The 15,758-nt window shown below is 37.4% G+C and overlaps 1 protein-coding gene across 1 annotated transcript in view; it reads left to right on the plus strand.

Annotated features, from left to right (window-relative positions):
* The first annotated feature begins 389 nt into the window (after window positions 1-389).
* The window catches only part of TRAPPC12 (trafficking protein particle complex 12), a 56,566-nt gene continuing 41,197 nt past the window's right edge, over window positions 390-15,758 (plus strand). Inside the window, 2 exon segments of the mRNA XM_009329299.1 lie at window positions 390-1,601; window positions 6,307-6,423. Coding sequence (XP_009327574.1) covers window positions 390-1,601; window positions 6,307-6,423 — 1,329 coding nt within the window.

Genomic DNA, 15,758 nt, shown 5'->3' on the forward strand with positions numbered 1-15,758 from the left:
GTGCGGCCGGCCGCCGGCTCGACAGCCTGCGCTGGTGGCAGCGTGACTCCGTGGCCATTGAACCTTCCCTTTCCTTAAACGGGGACCGAGCTAGTCTTTGCGAACAGAAAAGCAAATGCCGTTTTGTCTGTCTTTAGCGGGAGGCATTTCCTCTTTAACCCCAATATTTTTGCGACTTGCAAAAAGGGTAAAGAGAAAGCCTTTTTCAGACAATTTATTCCGTGGGTAGATGTTAAATGAAAGACGTCAAGTAGTGAAATGACTATATTTTTAAAGCAAGAATTTCAGTATTTGTACGATACTTAGGAGTTTCAGGGTGGCACCTGAGCAACACCTGAGTAATAAAACTAACACTTGTTTTGGTGGGGGTTTTTCCCTCTTCAGCTACCATGGAGAAAAATGAAAGTAACGCTAAGGATGCGAAGAGCACCTCGGATGAAGATGACAGCGGAGACATAGTTCAGCAGAAAACTCAGGAAGAAATTCTCTTTCATGAGGAAACCATTGATCTTGGTGGAGATGAATTTGAGTCTGAAGGGAATGAAACTATATCAGAAGATTCAAATAATTTTGTAGATAAACTTAATGAACATATGATGGAGAGTGTCATTATTTCAGATTCTCCAAACAACAGTGAAGATGACACAGGTGAACTTGGTTGTCTCCAGGAGATTGTAGAACAAATGGAAGCTAAAGATACTCAAAAAACACAAGCAGAAGTGGATAAAGAAGGGTTTTTAAGTAACGAGAGTGAAACTGAACACGAAGAAACACCCAAAGACATTTCTGAGATTGGAACAGATGATCAGGCATCTTTAAAGGAAGAATCAATTCAGGAAGCAGTGAAGGAAGAACCAAAGTTGGGAAACAATGTTCCTGTTGAAACAAAACCAAATAATACTGATGACAGCAAACCTGAGGACCAGATATCGTCACCCAGTACTAGCAAACCATCTTCTGAGGCTGAGCCTATTCCTGTGTGTACCATCTTCAGCCAAGGAAACAATGTTAATACCCAGCCACAGTTGTTCCTACCTGATGGTTTTGAGCCTCAGATGGTAAAATCTCCCAGTTTTAGTAGTATAATTGAGACTCCAATGAAGTCTAATCCACAGGTAGTTCAACCAAGTCCTAGTCTAAGCAAGTTCTTTGGCGATACTGTTAACACTAATACTTTAGCTTCTGATTTTTTTGATTCGTTTACCACATCCAATTTTATTTCTGTTAGTAATCCCAATGCAAGCTCTTCAGTTCCAGAACAAATATCCTCTCTTTCTAATGGTGGAGACAGCTCCTGTGCTTCATCTAACCCTACTTTCTCTGTGCGAAATGGGAGACCAGAATCAGGTGGTCCTCCACCATCTCTAGAAATAACTCAATCCCCCAAGCCGTTCTCACAAATCCAAGCTGTTTTTGCTGGGAGTGATGACCCGTTTGCCACAGCCTTAAATATGAGTGAACTAGATAGAAGAAATGATGCTTGGCTTCCTAGTGAGGAAACCAGAAATGTTCTCATTTCAGTTGCCACACAACAGTACAGCACCGTGTTCATAGATAAAGAGAATCTCACCATGCCTGGATTAAAATTTGATAATATCCAGGTAAGAGTCTATTATTGTATCTTAGTGTATGATTATATGTTAGAAATACTGTATTAGAGCTATCCAATAATCTGTGTATCACAGTGCTTCGTACTGTTCCTCATGGTCGCTTTGTGTGTATTACTTCAGTCCTTATTAGAAAATTTGATGTCGCTGCCTACTCATACATGAAGGGGCTAGAACCAGATCTGATTTATTCATAGTGAAATTTGTTGGGTATGTTGAAAAACAGTGTTGACGGTTTCCATAGAATCCGAAGCTGATTGTATTTTTAAGTAGTTTGTTTCTGGTCCTCCTAGTTAGTAAGATAATGCTCATATTTGGAATATGTACAGAATCAGTACTCTCTACTACAAAGTCTAAAAGCAGACAGCTTTGTTTGCGTGTGAGAAATAACATTTTTCACAGATATTCACAGTGCTCTCAATAATGTTAACACTTGACTGAAATTGCATCGTTTTTATCTTCCCTAAGCAGTGGAAGGGTGTAACCTGTAGGAAAGATTGAGTGCTGAAGCAAGCTACCGGGAAGGGATAACCCCAGAATTAAAGGGAAAACTCCAGATGAGATGATGAAGGGAAAAATGTAGTAGTGGAAGCCCATTTCCTTCTCTTCTATCAGAGTTCCCAACTAGTGAGAAGGCATAAAGTGTTTTTTTCAGAATTTGAGAAATTTCACTTGGATCTATTCGGTATTTCTCATGAAGCAATTTTATGCTGGCTGCTCAGCCAAGACTAACTATCGTAATGGAATTTTTTTCTTGTAATAGGCTAATCCTACTCTTTCATATGTATGTCTCTGGATAATAGAATTGTTGTCTAGAGAGATGATGTTGAGGTTTTGGATACTTTAATCCTTAATTGTAGCATAACAAAGGTTATCAGTCAATAGTCAGATACAAGCAGAGAGCAGTCTGCAGTAACTTCCCAATCTGCAGGAACTATCAGAAGAGTTTCTGGAGTGAATCAGGTCCAGATTTGTAGCTGAATTATCTGACAAATCTTAGGTTTCTGTCACAAGCAACAAACGATACCAGTTTTAGACATATGCCATGCTGCTACTACTTCTTGTGTTAGCTTTATCTTAAAACATTTGTTTGTTGTCACAGGGCCCAGTAATTAGCGTGAAAGAAAACACTGTAATAGGAAGCTACTCCTTCTCCACTCCTTCAAAAAAAAAAATGGAAGGGTCCTTCCCACCTTCCCCAAAAAATCCCTTAGACCTTGATGAGTAATTCGAGAGTGTATAGTATTTTCTCCTGACAGCTAATGGGATGGATGACAGGAATAATCCCTTCTGCAGGCCCCAAGGATGAGGTTCTCCTTATTGCGGGCCTCCTTTTTTACAATAGCTCTCTCTCTCTCACCTTCCTCAGTCCGGTCAAGGATTAAAGGCTATTTTGTGCTCATGATTCCCTGAATCTGGGCATGTGCATATATGCAGATCTACCATTTAGTATGTAATTGAAAAGAAGACATTATGGCAACGTGCGTGTGATGTATTTCTACAGTAAGACCTGATGTAAAATCATCAGTGGAATTAAAGCTTTCTTCATTAATTATAATTTATAAGCAGTCACATAGGCATGTCAGCAGGGACAAGTTTTGAAGTGCTTTTATGTTTATACAACTTTCTTCAATTCCGGCTACTGCTTTTCAGTGGCCTGAGTGCACGTCTTGACTGACGTGACATCTCCCCTAGTTTGGTATCATTGTTCCATACACTTCTAGTAGTGCAAATTGTATATTTAACTGAAACTATAATTGTAAAGTACTTGAAATGTCAACTGAAACATTGTGGGAGGCATGTTTTCCGTGTTAAATCAGCTTCCAACATTGTTCATTAAAGCTCTAGTGTGAATAGTTTGCTAATGCTAAACGTTAATGCAAGATGTTAAACCAGGCTGCATGCAGTTGACAAAGAAGTTAGTTGAAAAGTGCATTTACAGTGAACTGTAAGCGTGCTTCAGGGAAGGACTGAAATTTTGTGTGATGTGTATTGAAGTGCTCAGTACCTTTTTTTTCCCCTGCTTACTCGGAAAGTGTTTGTTTTTATTACAAGTATGTTGTCTTAAAAGTTAAGTGGATAAATCACACCAAGAAAAATACTCAATGTTCTTGATTTCAACTGTGTGCTACTTTTTGCTGATCATTCAAGAAACATTATTTTTTAACCTACCTTGGATTGTGTGTGGTACAGATTATCTGAACCTGTGCTCTCTGAGCATGGGGAACAAGTTGGAGTACTGCTTTTTATGCTCTTTCCATTATGCCTTTCTTCATCAGTTACTGTCTGCTGTCATGATGTAATGAAACAAAGGACATTCATTTGTAATGTTTCCTCCTCCAAAGTACTGTTGTTTGGGATTAAAAATTCTTTTGTATCTATGTCATTTTGCACACACTGTCTTTTCTTAATCCTTCAGACTCTTCTGTCCGAAAGATGGAAATCTGGTTTATTCATAGGATAGGTGACAGCATTAGAGGTAAAAATTTTCCATGTAGTGAAACAGTAGTTGCAGTCTCATTCCTCAAGAAACTAGACAGAAAACACAAATGTCTTTCCCATCATTGTCCATGGGGAAAGTGCAAACAGTTAATATCAATTATCTCCATCATAGCTAAGCTTTACTGTGTTTTATGCAGCTCACCTTTTTTTTAGGCAAAAGGCTTTGTGGCTTGCTTTCTGCTCTCTGTGCTAACAGCTTCCTGCCTCAGTTCTTCAAGTGAATGTTTTCATATTCCTTTAGAGGGATTTTTGCAAATACTCCTTTGTATGCTTACATTTTTGCATAGTCACTTTCTGCTTTAACATCTTAAATATTGCATACTGTTCTAGTTAACGCAGATCTGAAAAGATGTAATGGAATTAAAACAAATTGGAGAGAGAGGAGTGATGGTGAGGAGTGCAGAGGTTCTCTCTTGTGAACGGTAGCTAAAAGGAAGACGGCCTTTTGACTTACAAGAGCAATAATGATCTAAAATTCATAAAAGAATTGAAGTAAATAGAGGATTATTATTTGCTGGTTTTTATGGCGAAGGAACTGTTGAGTAATAAGCATAACAAAAGGAGTAACTGCTCTGCAGCCCATGTAGCTGTTTTTAAGTTGTAGAATTCATTACCCTCAGATGTACTTTTGTTGAGAAAGACCGAAAAATGAGAAAGACAAATGTCATGGGAGGTATGTCTATCAGTCGGTGTTTAAAAATGGTAGGCAAGTATGTCCCCTGGCACAGGTGGACCATAAAGTTCTGGCTGCTGTAAGTTGGGAAAGACCAGTATGAGCTTATTCTGTTTCTTACACTGTTTTGCGAACATATGCTATTCACTGACAGGATGATGAACCAGACAGATCTTTACTCTGGCTGAATGTGGCTTATAAATTGCTTTCTGTTTAAAAGCAAAAATGTAATTATATTGTTAATATATTGCTGATAACTTTCCTTCTTTTCAGATGATTGCTTTTCTAGATTACAAATGCATAAAAACATAAGATTGACAAAATCTTACATAAATAATTTCTGTACCTGCTTTTGGCACATGGTGACTTCTGACAGCATAGGGGTTTCTCTTGTATATGGTAATGTGTACAGTCCCAACGACTAGGACCCCCCCCTGCACCCTGTCCTACACTCTGTATTGGCAGATGTGGTAACTGAAGAGTGTGCAGACAGTAGTAGCAGAGTATTCAACATCTGTCAATGTGTGGTCCACAGTTTTTCAGTAGCTGCTTGACATTAAGCTTGAATTTCTTGATTAACTTTTGAAAATCTCTAGTACATAGAACCACAAGGATGTCAGCCAACAGACGGGAAGACACAGAAATTCATAGTTGAACAAAGATTAGAAGGGGAAATTGAGGCACAGAGGGTGCCATATACAGAGTTATTCAGTTTATTGCTAGCAAAGCTGGAAATAGAACCTGGATTTGGACACTCTTCCTGTTAGCTGCTCCATGTCGTAAAATGTAGAATTAATCTTGTCTAACTTTAGAAATCTATTTCAAATGTCTATGTCTCAGCTGGTCTCGAGTTTTCAAATTACTGAGCTTAGATAACCCAATTTCTCTGACTGATTCCTGCAGTTAATTCTTTTGAAATTAAGAATGCTTGAAGGATTGCTGTTCACTTGGTTTCATGATATCTCAAAGTTTATTTTCTGTGGATACTTAAGGCTAGCCAATCCTGTGCACATGTATCTTCGGTCAGTAGATTGCACCTTTCAACATTAATGTCCATTATAAAAACCCGTAAAACTTAACTGTGTTTTGTAAGATCTTTGAAGAGTATTTTGTTAGATCTTTGAAGGATAATAATATGAGAAGCAAATAAGTCTGACTGTTTCTATGCTAACTGAAACCTAAACATTGAAAAAAAGAATATAGCAAATAATGTGGAGTAAATCTAGAAGTTTTCATTAAAATGCTGTAAATATATATGCATTCATATTCATTTCACACAAAAACTGCTGGAAAACAAGTATTTCTCAAAGGGAAGGAACTATGTTGCTCAGCTTTAATTCAACATTTTATTTTGCTAAAATAATCATAGAATCATAGAATCATTAAGGTTGGAAAAGACCTCTAAGATCATCGAGTCCAACCTCAACCCATAATAATGTTGTTTAAAACGTTGTTTTAAACATGTTTAAAATGTTTAAAAGTGTCTTGTTATGTTTCTTCTTTTTCTGTTCCATGAACACCAAGGGAGATGCAGTAAAAGACTTAATGCTTCGCTTCTTGGGGGAGCAAGCTGCAGTGAAGAGACAAGTTTTAAACGCCAACTCTGTAGAACAGTCATTTGTAGGCTTGAAACAGCTCATTGTAAGTAACGATCTTCGTAATTCAGTATATATTAAATACCATGCTTCCCTCAAGATAATTGGGAGCTACTGACTGTGAGGAGAAACTAAAAAAAAAAAAGTGCATATCAGTCTATTCATGATCCTGCAAAAGCACTAGCCAAAGTCCAGTAGTTTTTAGTGGGAATGGCACTGGATTTTAAATATTGGGTTTTAAACGATGTAGTAAACATTTTTTTATATTATAAAGTTAGAAAAAAGGTAATTTTAAGTCACTGTGAATTTTGTCAGTTGTTTATTTTTACGTAATGTAAATGCTTGCAAAACAGATTTTAATGGCTTTTTTGTTTATCTGCATATGTGTTATTTATGTTTTCACCTTAGTGTTTTACAAAAGGTAAGACATACCAGTGGTTGTAAATGGTAAGCAAAGCTGATGTGATAATTTCAACTGCTTTAATTTTTTATTTCAATACAGGAAAAGTAAACTAAATTACTTCCAAATGAAAGCTTAATTTTCTCGAAGTTAAAATCCTTTCCTTAAGGTAAATATTTTGGACCTGGAAATAGTTGCATCTAGCAGCCTTGTGAATCTTGTCTTATTCTTTCAACCATTGTCTTCCTGTATGAAACTCATTACTATTACATGACTGAGCCTTACTTGATCCGTTGAAATATCAAAATATTTTAGGCTTATTTTATTTTTGAAAAAATGGATGAAAATTTACTGAGGAAAAGCAGTGAGGAATTATAAGTGTTAGGACAGTCTGTATTTAGTATTTAACATCTTTTAATTTAATTGTGTTACATTACATGTAAAGCTCCAGAAGGGACTTTTTGTCATGTTAAGAAAACTCTAGTTGGTCTCCTCAAGCGTTGTTAAAGGAATTCAGAGGTAACTTTTGAAACTAACCTGAAAAAACAGATTGTGATCTCCATCCTGGAAATAGATATTTTCCTATTCATTTCAATGTTTTGCTTAACTTGAGAGTATGGAGGGGAAAAAAAAAAAATCTTATTAAGAAATCTTGTCCCCATCAGTGTCTAAGTAGGAAAAGCCTTTTTCCACACTTCCTTTCCGTCTTCCAGAAGAGTTTTGACGTATGGGAAATCTTTTTCTATTTGGCCTGGTAGCTGTGTCCATGCAAAATGTTATTATATGCTGCAGACCATCTTGTACCTTTAATACAGTGCAGCCACTGATACTGTTTTAGCTTTGAGTGTGCTCTTACACTCCAGAAGAGCAGTGTTAAGGCTTTTAGGATCAAAGCATGGAAGATAAGGAGGCAATCTGCAGCTGTCAGATTTTTTGCTACCTGTAGCAGATTTTTTTTTTAAAACTTGTCTTATTAGAAGGGTTTTTTTTGGTAAAATTGCAGCCATTCAGCCAGAAATCAGGATGTTCTTCAGTTTTCAAGGCTTCCAATCATTAGCTGTTGGTTGTTCTTGAGTATGCAATATAACTATTTCTCAGTTTTGTTTGCAGAACTCTGTTTCTTTTTATGATAAGAATTAGTTTGGTTTTTTTCCTTGCAAACATTGCTGTTTTTTCTGAAATTCTTAATGTGGAAAATTTATTTCTGATTGGCAACAGTCTTAAAGGTAAAAGGGATTTCAGACTTAGAAACATTAAAATCCCATGCTATAGACAATATTAATTAAAAAGATGTGTAGTTTTTACATACACGGTAGGCCAGAATGACATATAAGTGCTCTGTTACCAACCACCAATTTATCACCATTTATCAGTGAATTCCTGACCAAATATGTTCAGTGAATATATCTTTTCACGCAAAGAGCCACTTACAGGGAATATTTTCATTAGCATCTGGATAAAAACTGGTAAAAGTCTGGAATATTGCTATGCAGTTTCCATAAAGTTAAGATTTTTTCCTTAGCTGTTTGTTTGGTATCCATGTGAACTACTCATGAACACGAGAATTAATGAGATCCTTGCAGTCACCCAATTCAATCCCTTGCAGCAATGGACAGCCACTTAAAAGAGTCTGTTTCAAAGGGGTCCACAGTACAGAAGAGAAATGCATAGAATTAGGATAGACTTCAGCTTCAGACTGATACCTGTTATTTAGGTGTTTACATGTGAGCTCATGTCTGAATTCTTAAGTCAAAAGAGCTCTAATCAGTACAGTTGCTGATCACATCTGAATTTAGATGTGTAAATCTGGGATCCAATCTAAAAGTTTGAAGAACTATCACATGCTGTAGGAAGGCACCAGTGGCAGCTGAAACCAAAAGTGAATGTTAAGTCCTGTTATGAAGAAATTTGTTAGGTTAAATTTCTCAGGTGATCTTGGGTGAACTCCATCTGATTATGGGAAGGAAAGAAAAGAAAAAAAAAATAAAAGCAGTATTCCAAGCCTGCCTGCTACAGAGGAAAATGCTTCATTTGTATCTGGTTACTGTTTTAATCCTGTGTGAATGGGAAAAGCACACTAAATGGCTCAACAGTATCCCAAATCTTCATACCACAGGTCTTCAGCTGCAACTCTGGAGCTCCTCTGTTCTACCATACAATTGCTTCTGTTAGCTTATTTGGCTGTTTTAACAAACACAGATACATTGCTACTACTTTCAAAGGCTATTCCAGAACTTCATTCCTTTGGTGGTCAATAAAAGGAATTCTAATCAATCCTCTCTCAAAATCTTTTTTCTAATCAAAGATAAAGTTGTTTACAACAATTTAAGTGTTTTGATCTCGCATTGCTTTTTAAGTCATTTTATCTTCTCAATATTTGTTTCCGCTCCCCTGCTACTTTGTATGGGTAGACAGCAGTGATACTTCCATTTCTCAGATTTTCTTTTTAAAGGCAAAAATAACTATTCTAGTCATCTCATCCTGGATGTCATCATAATCATCCTAGGAGCTCTTCTCAGAATCTCTTCCAATTGAAGCTAACATCTTTTTATTATCACTGTCTAGAACTCAACACATTGTATTGTAAGTTACGTAACTTTCCATGTTAATGATTGTGTTTTACCTTTTCTATTATTCTGATACTGTAAATTATCTGATCCCTGTTTAGTGATGCGGTCCTTGACAATACTTCCTAGATTACACCTGCAAATACAGGTACCAGCTCTGTTCACCAGGGTCACAAAAGAATATCTTAAATTAGATTGATTCCAGTGTACGTCCTTGAGTAGTAACTTCTCACCTTCCTTATAAAAGTCCCAGTAAAAAACATTTACTTGTACAAGTTAAAAGACAATTCTGTGGGTAAGATGAAGTTAGTGCTCACAGCAAAGGAGACTGAAGTCCTTTTTGGGGGATCATAGCACAAACAGTCTGCAAAAGTTTCCTCAAGTACAATTAGTTGTCAGAAAACAAATGTTATCAAGAAGGTAGTAAGCTGAACTTCCAAAGGTGCACCTTTTCTGATGAGGCCACCTACAGTAGCATCATTTCTAAGACAAATAGTTGTTTACCAGGAACTGAACTCAGATTGTTAAACTCAGCTAACGAAATTGTTTGTTCAGCATGAATTTGGTCTCTAGCTGATTTGAGTGAGATTTGTACCAGTAACCCAAAGATGGACAGTTGGTTTATTGAACAACTGTACTTTCACATTTTAAATTTCTGCTATGGAATGGGTAACGGTGAATTGGAAATGCTTTACTGGTAGGGTAATGGTGGAGGGGTTGTGCAGTTGAACTAGTTTTACAGCTTGGAGGCTTTTAAGAGATACAGGAGTGCTGGAGCAGTCCAGCAAAGTAATTCTATAAATCTATGGGCTTATCATTGAGGTGATAACTTGTAAATAGAGTTACACATCTGTAGAGGCTAAGTGTTTCTGTTTTTCAACTGAAAACCGAAAAGCTGAGTTTTCAGTTTCTGAAAAAATTTATTAACCTGGTATAGGAACATGCATTTACCTCTAGAGCAAATAAATGTAAGCAAGAGCTTGACTTCACACTGTTGCTTTGTTTTACAGCAGCAAATAAAAATTATACATACAAGGTGCAAGCTGCAATTATGTTAGTTCCTGTTATTCCATATTTTAGGTTAATTGTTTACCCTCATTTGAACAAATAGCACAGTGTTTCTTACTAGAGACCTTTCTGATATTTTGAGTTGTAAGGTGTTTGCAGCCACAGGAAAATTATGTCTTTGATAGTTGTCATACCTAAAAAACAGCTACTGTATCTTGCCACTATAAATATGCAAAGTTTGCTCTAAGTATGCAATCATTTCTTCAAGCTACTAGACCAGGAAAGGGTTACTAACTACATTTTCTTAACTGATGTGAAAGTGCTCTACCAATTGTAATTTACAGGGGAGAAGAATGTCATAGCTAGTGGAGGAGGACATTTTAATCACTTTAATGGTGTTACATGTAGAGTTAATGACTCCCTTTGAGTCTATTTAAAAAAAAAAATCATATACTGTTACTTTTGCACGTGATTAATGTTGTGCTCTTACATATATTTTCAAATATAACAAACTTGGATACGGTGGTATGGCATACATATCCACTTTAATAAGTTAGAAATTATCCTTAAAAATATGGGTGGGCTGTATTGCTTTATTTCTGAATCAGTGAGCAATTTCCAACATTTTTGTAGCTGATCTGGGAGAAGATGGGAGACACAAGTAGCACAAACAGTAATTGGGGGCTTGTGGGGGAGGTTGCACTTCTACACTAAAAAGCATCAATTTATTGGGTAAAACTTGAATGGCTTGCTTCTGAGTCAAAATTGTTTTCCTGAGAGACTGAATAACGTTATAAATTCTCTTCGTGTATCAGGTGAGTTCCCTTTTCATTGAACACATTTTCTGTAGATGTCCAGTCTGCATGACTCTCTTTGCTGGACAGAAGAATTCTACCTGGGTATTAGCTGTATTTGTTGCATCACCTGAGCTTCACTGCTTTCATTCAGGAAAACAATGTACAGTATTGTATACAAAAGAGAAATATGAACACTTCTGCAATCATATGTCTAAGATCTTTGTTCAGCCGTAATTAAAAGATCAAGCAAAATTGACCTGCACAAGGAGACTTCCAAGAAACAGTTATGCATGTCAGACAGTGGTATTCAGCTGTTTGGTTGTATTTTTTTCAGTCCGAATCAGTGCATATCTTCATAATAGAATGAAAACACAGTCTTTCAGATATAGTGAAAACTCTGATAATTAAAGTTCTTATGACACTTTATTAGAAAAGGAAGAAATGTAAAAAATATTTTTCCAGACAGACTACAGTTTTGGCTTGTGTTGGGTCATTTTACTCCATTGGAAGTTTTCTTCATTTCTGTATCTAAAAAATATAACATCTTCAGTGCTATTCTTGTATTTGAATTAATAACGTTCTAGTTTCAGACACTGGAATTCTTTTCTACCCTACATCCTATTCCTTCATCCCTCTTTGTAGAAAATAGGCTTATTTAAGGCATTGGGATGTACAGAATATCCCAGTTACTTTTAACTTTGACCAAATGGACTAGAAGCATTACCAGATCTTTAGATGTGGATTTATCAGAATTTATAACTCTAATTTTTTACTCCATTTCAGATGGTTTTTAGGCTGTTTCCTTTTACTGCTTTTAATAAAAGGGGATCATGATAGCCTTAGTCAGTTTCTTATTTTGAAAATGGTGGAATGTAATTCAGTAAAATGAGGAGCTGGGAGTTGATCACCTTACGCTGTCATTTTTATCTCTTAAACCTGCAGCTACAGTATTTGGTTAGGTTGGAGGTGTGATCAAAAGAAGCAGTAAGATAATAAACATACTGTATTTTTTCCAAAAAAGGCATGTAAGATTTGTGTGCAAGGTAAGCTCACATTGAAGAGAGGAAAAATTAAAAAAAAAAAAAAAGGGGGGGGGGGGGGGGGGCAGGGGGATGACGACTCTGTAACACACAAGTCTATCACCTCAAGCTGTGTAAAACTTTTAGTTCCTACCTCTACAGGGTAATAGAGTGACAAAACCCTGGCACTAATATCTACTTTTTTTATTTAAACCTAGAGTCATTGTATTCAAATCTCAGACAACTTAAGAAGTTCAATGAAAAGATAAAAAATCATTGGTCTGGGTCTGTCTTAAAGAAAAAAATAAATCCTTTTTATTTGAATACTGTTTTACTATGCAGTTTCGCCATCTGTATGTAAACCTCCCCCAGGACCTCTTCTGATTTTGCAAAGAAGAGAGAAGTTCTGCAAGGAATAATGCAATCGCATTGTCTATTGGGAGGCTAATCTGCTTGTCCTAGCTTTGGTGTGTGTACACAAGTCCATAATGAAATGTTTTGGTTTTCTTTTTTTAATTTTTTGGTTATGTTATTTGGACCCAGAAAATACCTTCACAAGTTAAACATCCTGACTAGTAGTGTGTAAAAAGCACAGCAATCATACAAGCTGGTGGCTTTCATTAAAAGAACAACAGCTCCATATTTTTTGTGAAAAAAAGATTTGCTAATGTCATGTGTGGAGAGAAGTTCTCTTCTGCCAGGCTGTTACTGTGATAGTGAACTATTTGGCAATAATATTTGGTTGACATTATTTTCTCTAGGAGAAAATAATGTTTTCACACAATTGCTGCTGAAGGACCATGTCCTGATCATCATGGAATAATTATTTTATTCTTTGTCAGTATTTTTGATGCTATATCTGAAGCAGTAGTATCCATATTTGCTTTGAGCCTCTACTTATGACTACAAACAAAATTCATCCGTATTACTTTCAGGAAAAAGGGACCTGGGTTGTAAGGACTGTGTGGCTGTAGACCACAGGAAATGTGAAAGTGACTGACCTGCAAGGTTTTGAGGGGTGTTTGAAATCACTGGATAAAGATTTCTGGTCAGCTGGCAACTCTGGCAACTGTAAGTCTGGTACAATTTGCCAGAGACAATAATGTGTCCTACTAATTTCAAATTAAGTTATACTGCCAGCAGCCTTCTATTAAGCTTCCACAGAGAATTATGCTCCATGACCAGCAGGCAACTCTAATTTTGAAATCATGATGAATATTATGTTTCATTTTCCAGCAAAGACTGTTTTTATGATGGTTGTCAGACTTGCTTCTGCTGGCTGTCTTGTTCTATAAAGAAAAAGTATTTTTTGTCCATGCCTATGTTGTGGTTTAACCCCAACTGGCAACTAAGCACCATTCAGCCACTTGCTCACTCCCCTCCAGTGGGATGGAGGAGACAATCGGAAGGGTAAAAATGAGAAGACTCGTGGGTTGAGATAAAGACAGTTTAATAGGTAAAGCAAAAGCCGCACGCACAAGCAAAGCAAAACAAGGAATTCATTCACTACTTCCCATGGGCAGGCAGGTGTTCAGCCATCTCCAGGAAAGCAGGGCTCCATCACACGTAACAGTTACTTGGGAAGCCAAGCACCATCACTCCAAACGTCCCCCCCTTCCTTCTTCTTCCCCCAGCTTTATATGCTGAGCATGACACCATATGGTATGGAATATCCCTGTGGTCAGTTGGGGTCAGCTGTCCCGGCTGTGTCCCCTCCCAGCTTCTTGTGCACCCCTAGCCTACTCGCTGGTGGGGTGGCATGGGAAGCAGAACAGGCCTTGACTCTGTGTTAAGCCCTGCTCAGCAATAACGAAAACATCCCTGTATTGTCAACACTGTTTCCAGCACAAATCCAAAACATAGCCCCATGCTAGTTACGATGAAGAAAATTAACTCTATCCCAGACAAAACCATCACAGCTTGCAATAGAATTTTAAAAATTGTAGCATATAAGTTTGTCATAAATGTTCCATTATTACTTTTGGATCCTAACTTTACTTGGGAAGAAAAGTTGAACAGTTCTAGAGTCTGTGTCTGCTTCTGTTCTAAGGATAATAAGAAATTAATTTGTCTCTGCAGAAGAGGAATAAATTTCAGGTACTCCATGTCAGTGTCTTTCTGCTTTTCTAAATACAGAGATATGTTGAAGGATGTTATAAATGCATTATCAATTGCTACTCTTCCATAAGAGCGTAGACATCTCAGAAGCTGCTATGCTGCTTTGTGGTCTTGCTGTCAGCTGACTTCTGCATTTCCAGTGGAACTCAAATTTTTATCTGGGATTTGACAATGCAGGGGAGAGAAATGAGGTGGTCAGTGCATGGTGATCTCTGTAATGGCCCCTTGAACTATATGGCTGCAAAATGGGGGCCAGATAGTATGAAAACTCTTAGCTGTTACTACTGTTTTTTCTGTGTAACTGCTGTATTGACATGTTTTCTAAACATTGGAGAGAATTTAATAAAATACCAATGCAAGGTGAGTACCTGAACTTTGCAAGCACCCATATACATATATATTCCTTCACATTTCACCAGTCAACATGTCAGTTTTCTATTACATTTATCGATATTTTTTAACGTATTTAAGAAACTATTTGAAAAAAGATTACTTTCAGGAATAAGGTGTATTTGTTTTATAATGACATGCTGGATACATATGTCTTGAAAAACTCTTCTATATGATAGAAAAGTATGATAGCTTAAAGCCTGTGAAGCATTAGTCTGTGTTTTAAGATTTTGGTAGTGTTAGCTATTTGCATGGCTGCATTAGCATATACAAGGCAGAAGCATTAATAGGATGACACTGTGACAAGACAGTTTGACGTGTCTAACTAGGAATTATTTTGTTTTATGAATAAAAATATTTATAAAAGAATATTTTTAAGTTAGCCATGCAATGGAAATTCAAGTGTTTACATTTTATAGGTGAAACAATTGTTATTGTTCTGAATTTATCATAAAATCATTAAGGTTGGAAAAGACCTCTAAGATCATCGAGTCCAACCGTCAACCCAACAACACCATACCTACTAAACCATGTCCCTAAGTGCCTCATCTACGCGTCTTTAAATACTTCCAGGGATGGTGACTCAACCACTTCCCTGGGCAGCCTGTTCCAATGTTTAGCCGCTCTTTCAGTAAAGAAATTTTTCCTCACATCCAATCTAAACCTCCCCTGGCACAACTTGAGGCCATTTCCTCTCGTCCTTTCGCCAGTTACTTGGGAGAAGAGACCGACACCCACCTCGCTACAACCTCCTTTCAGGTAGTTGTAGAGAGCGATGAGGTCTCCCCTCAGCCTCCTTTTCTCCAGGCTAAACAACCCCAGCTCCCTCAGCCGCTCCTCATAAGGCTTGTTCTCCAGACCCCTCACCAGCCTCGTTGCCCTTCTCTGGACACGTTCCAACATCTCAACATCCTTCTTGTAGTGAGGGGCCCAAAACTGAACACAGTATTCGAGGGGCGGCCGCACCAGTGCTGAGTACAGGGGCACTATCACTTCCCTGCTCCTGCTGGCCACACTATTTCTGATACAGGCCAGGATGCCGTTGGCCTTCTTGGCCGCCTGGGCACACTGTCGGCTCATGT

Source organism: Pygoscelis adeliae, unplaced genomic scaffold, assembly GCF_000699105.1.
Source record: "Pygoscelis adeliae isolate BGI_AS28 unplaced genomic scaffold, ASM69910v1 Scaffold17, whole genome shotgun sequence".
NCBI lineage: Eukaryota > Metazoa > Chordata > Aves > Sphenisciformes > Spheniscidae > Pygoscelis > Pygoscelis adeliae.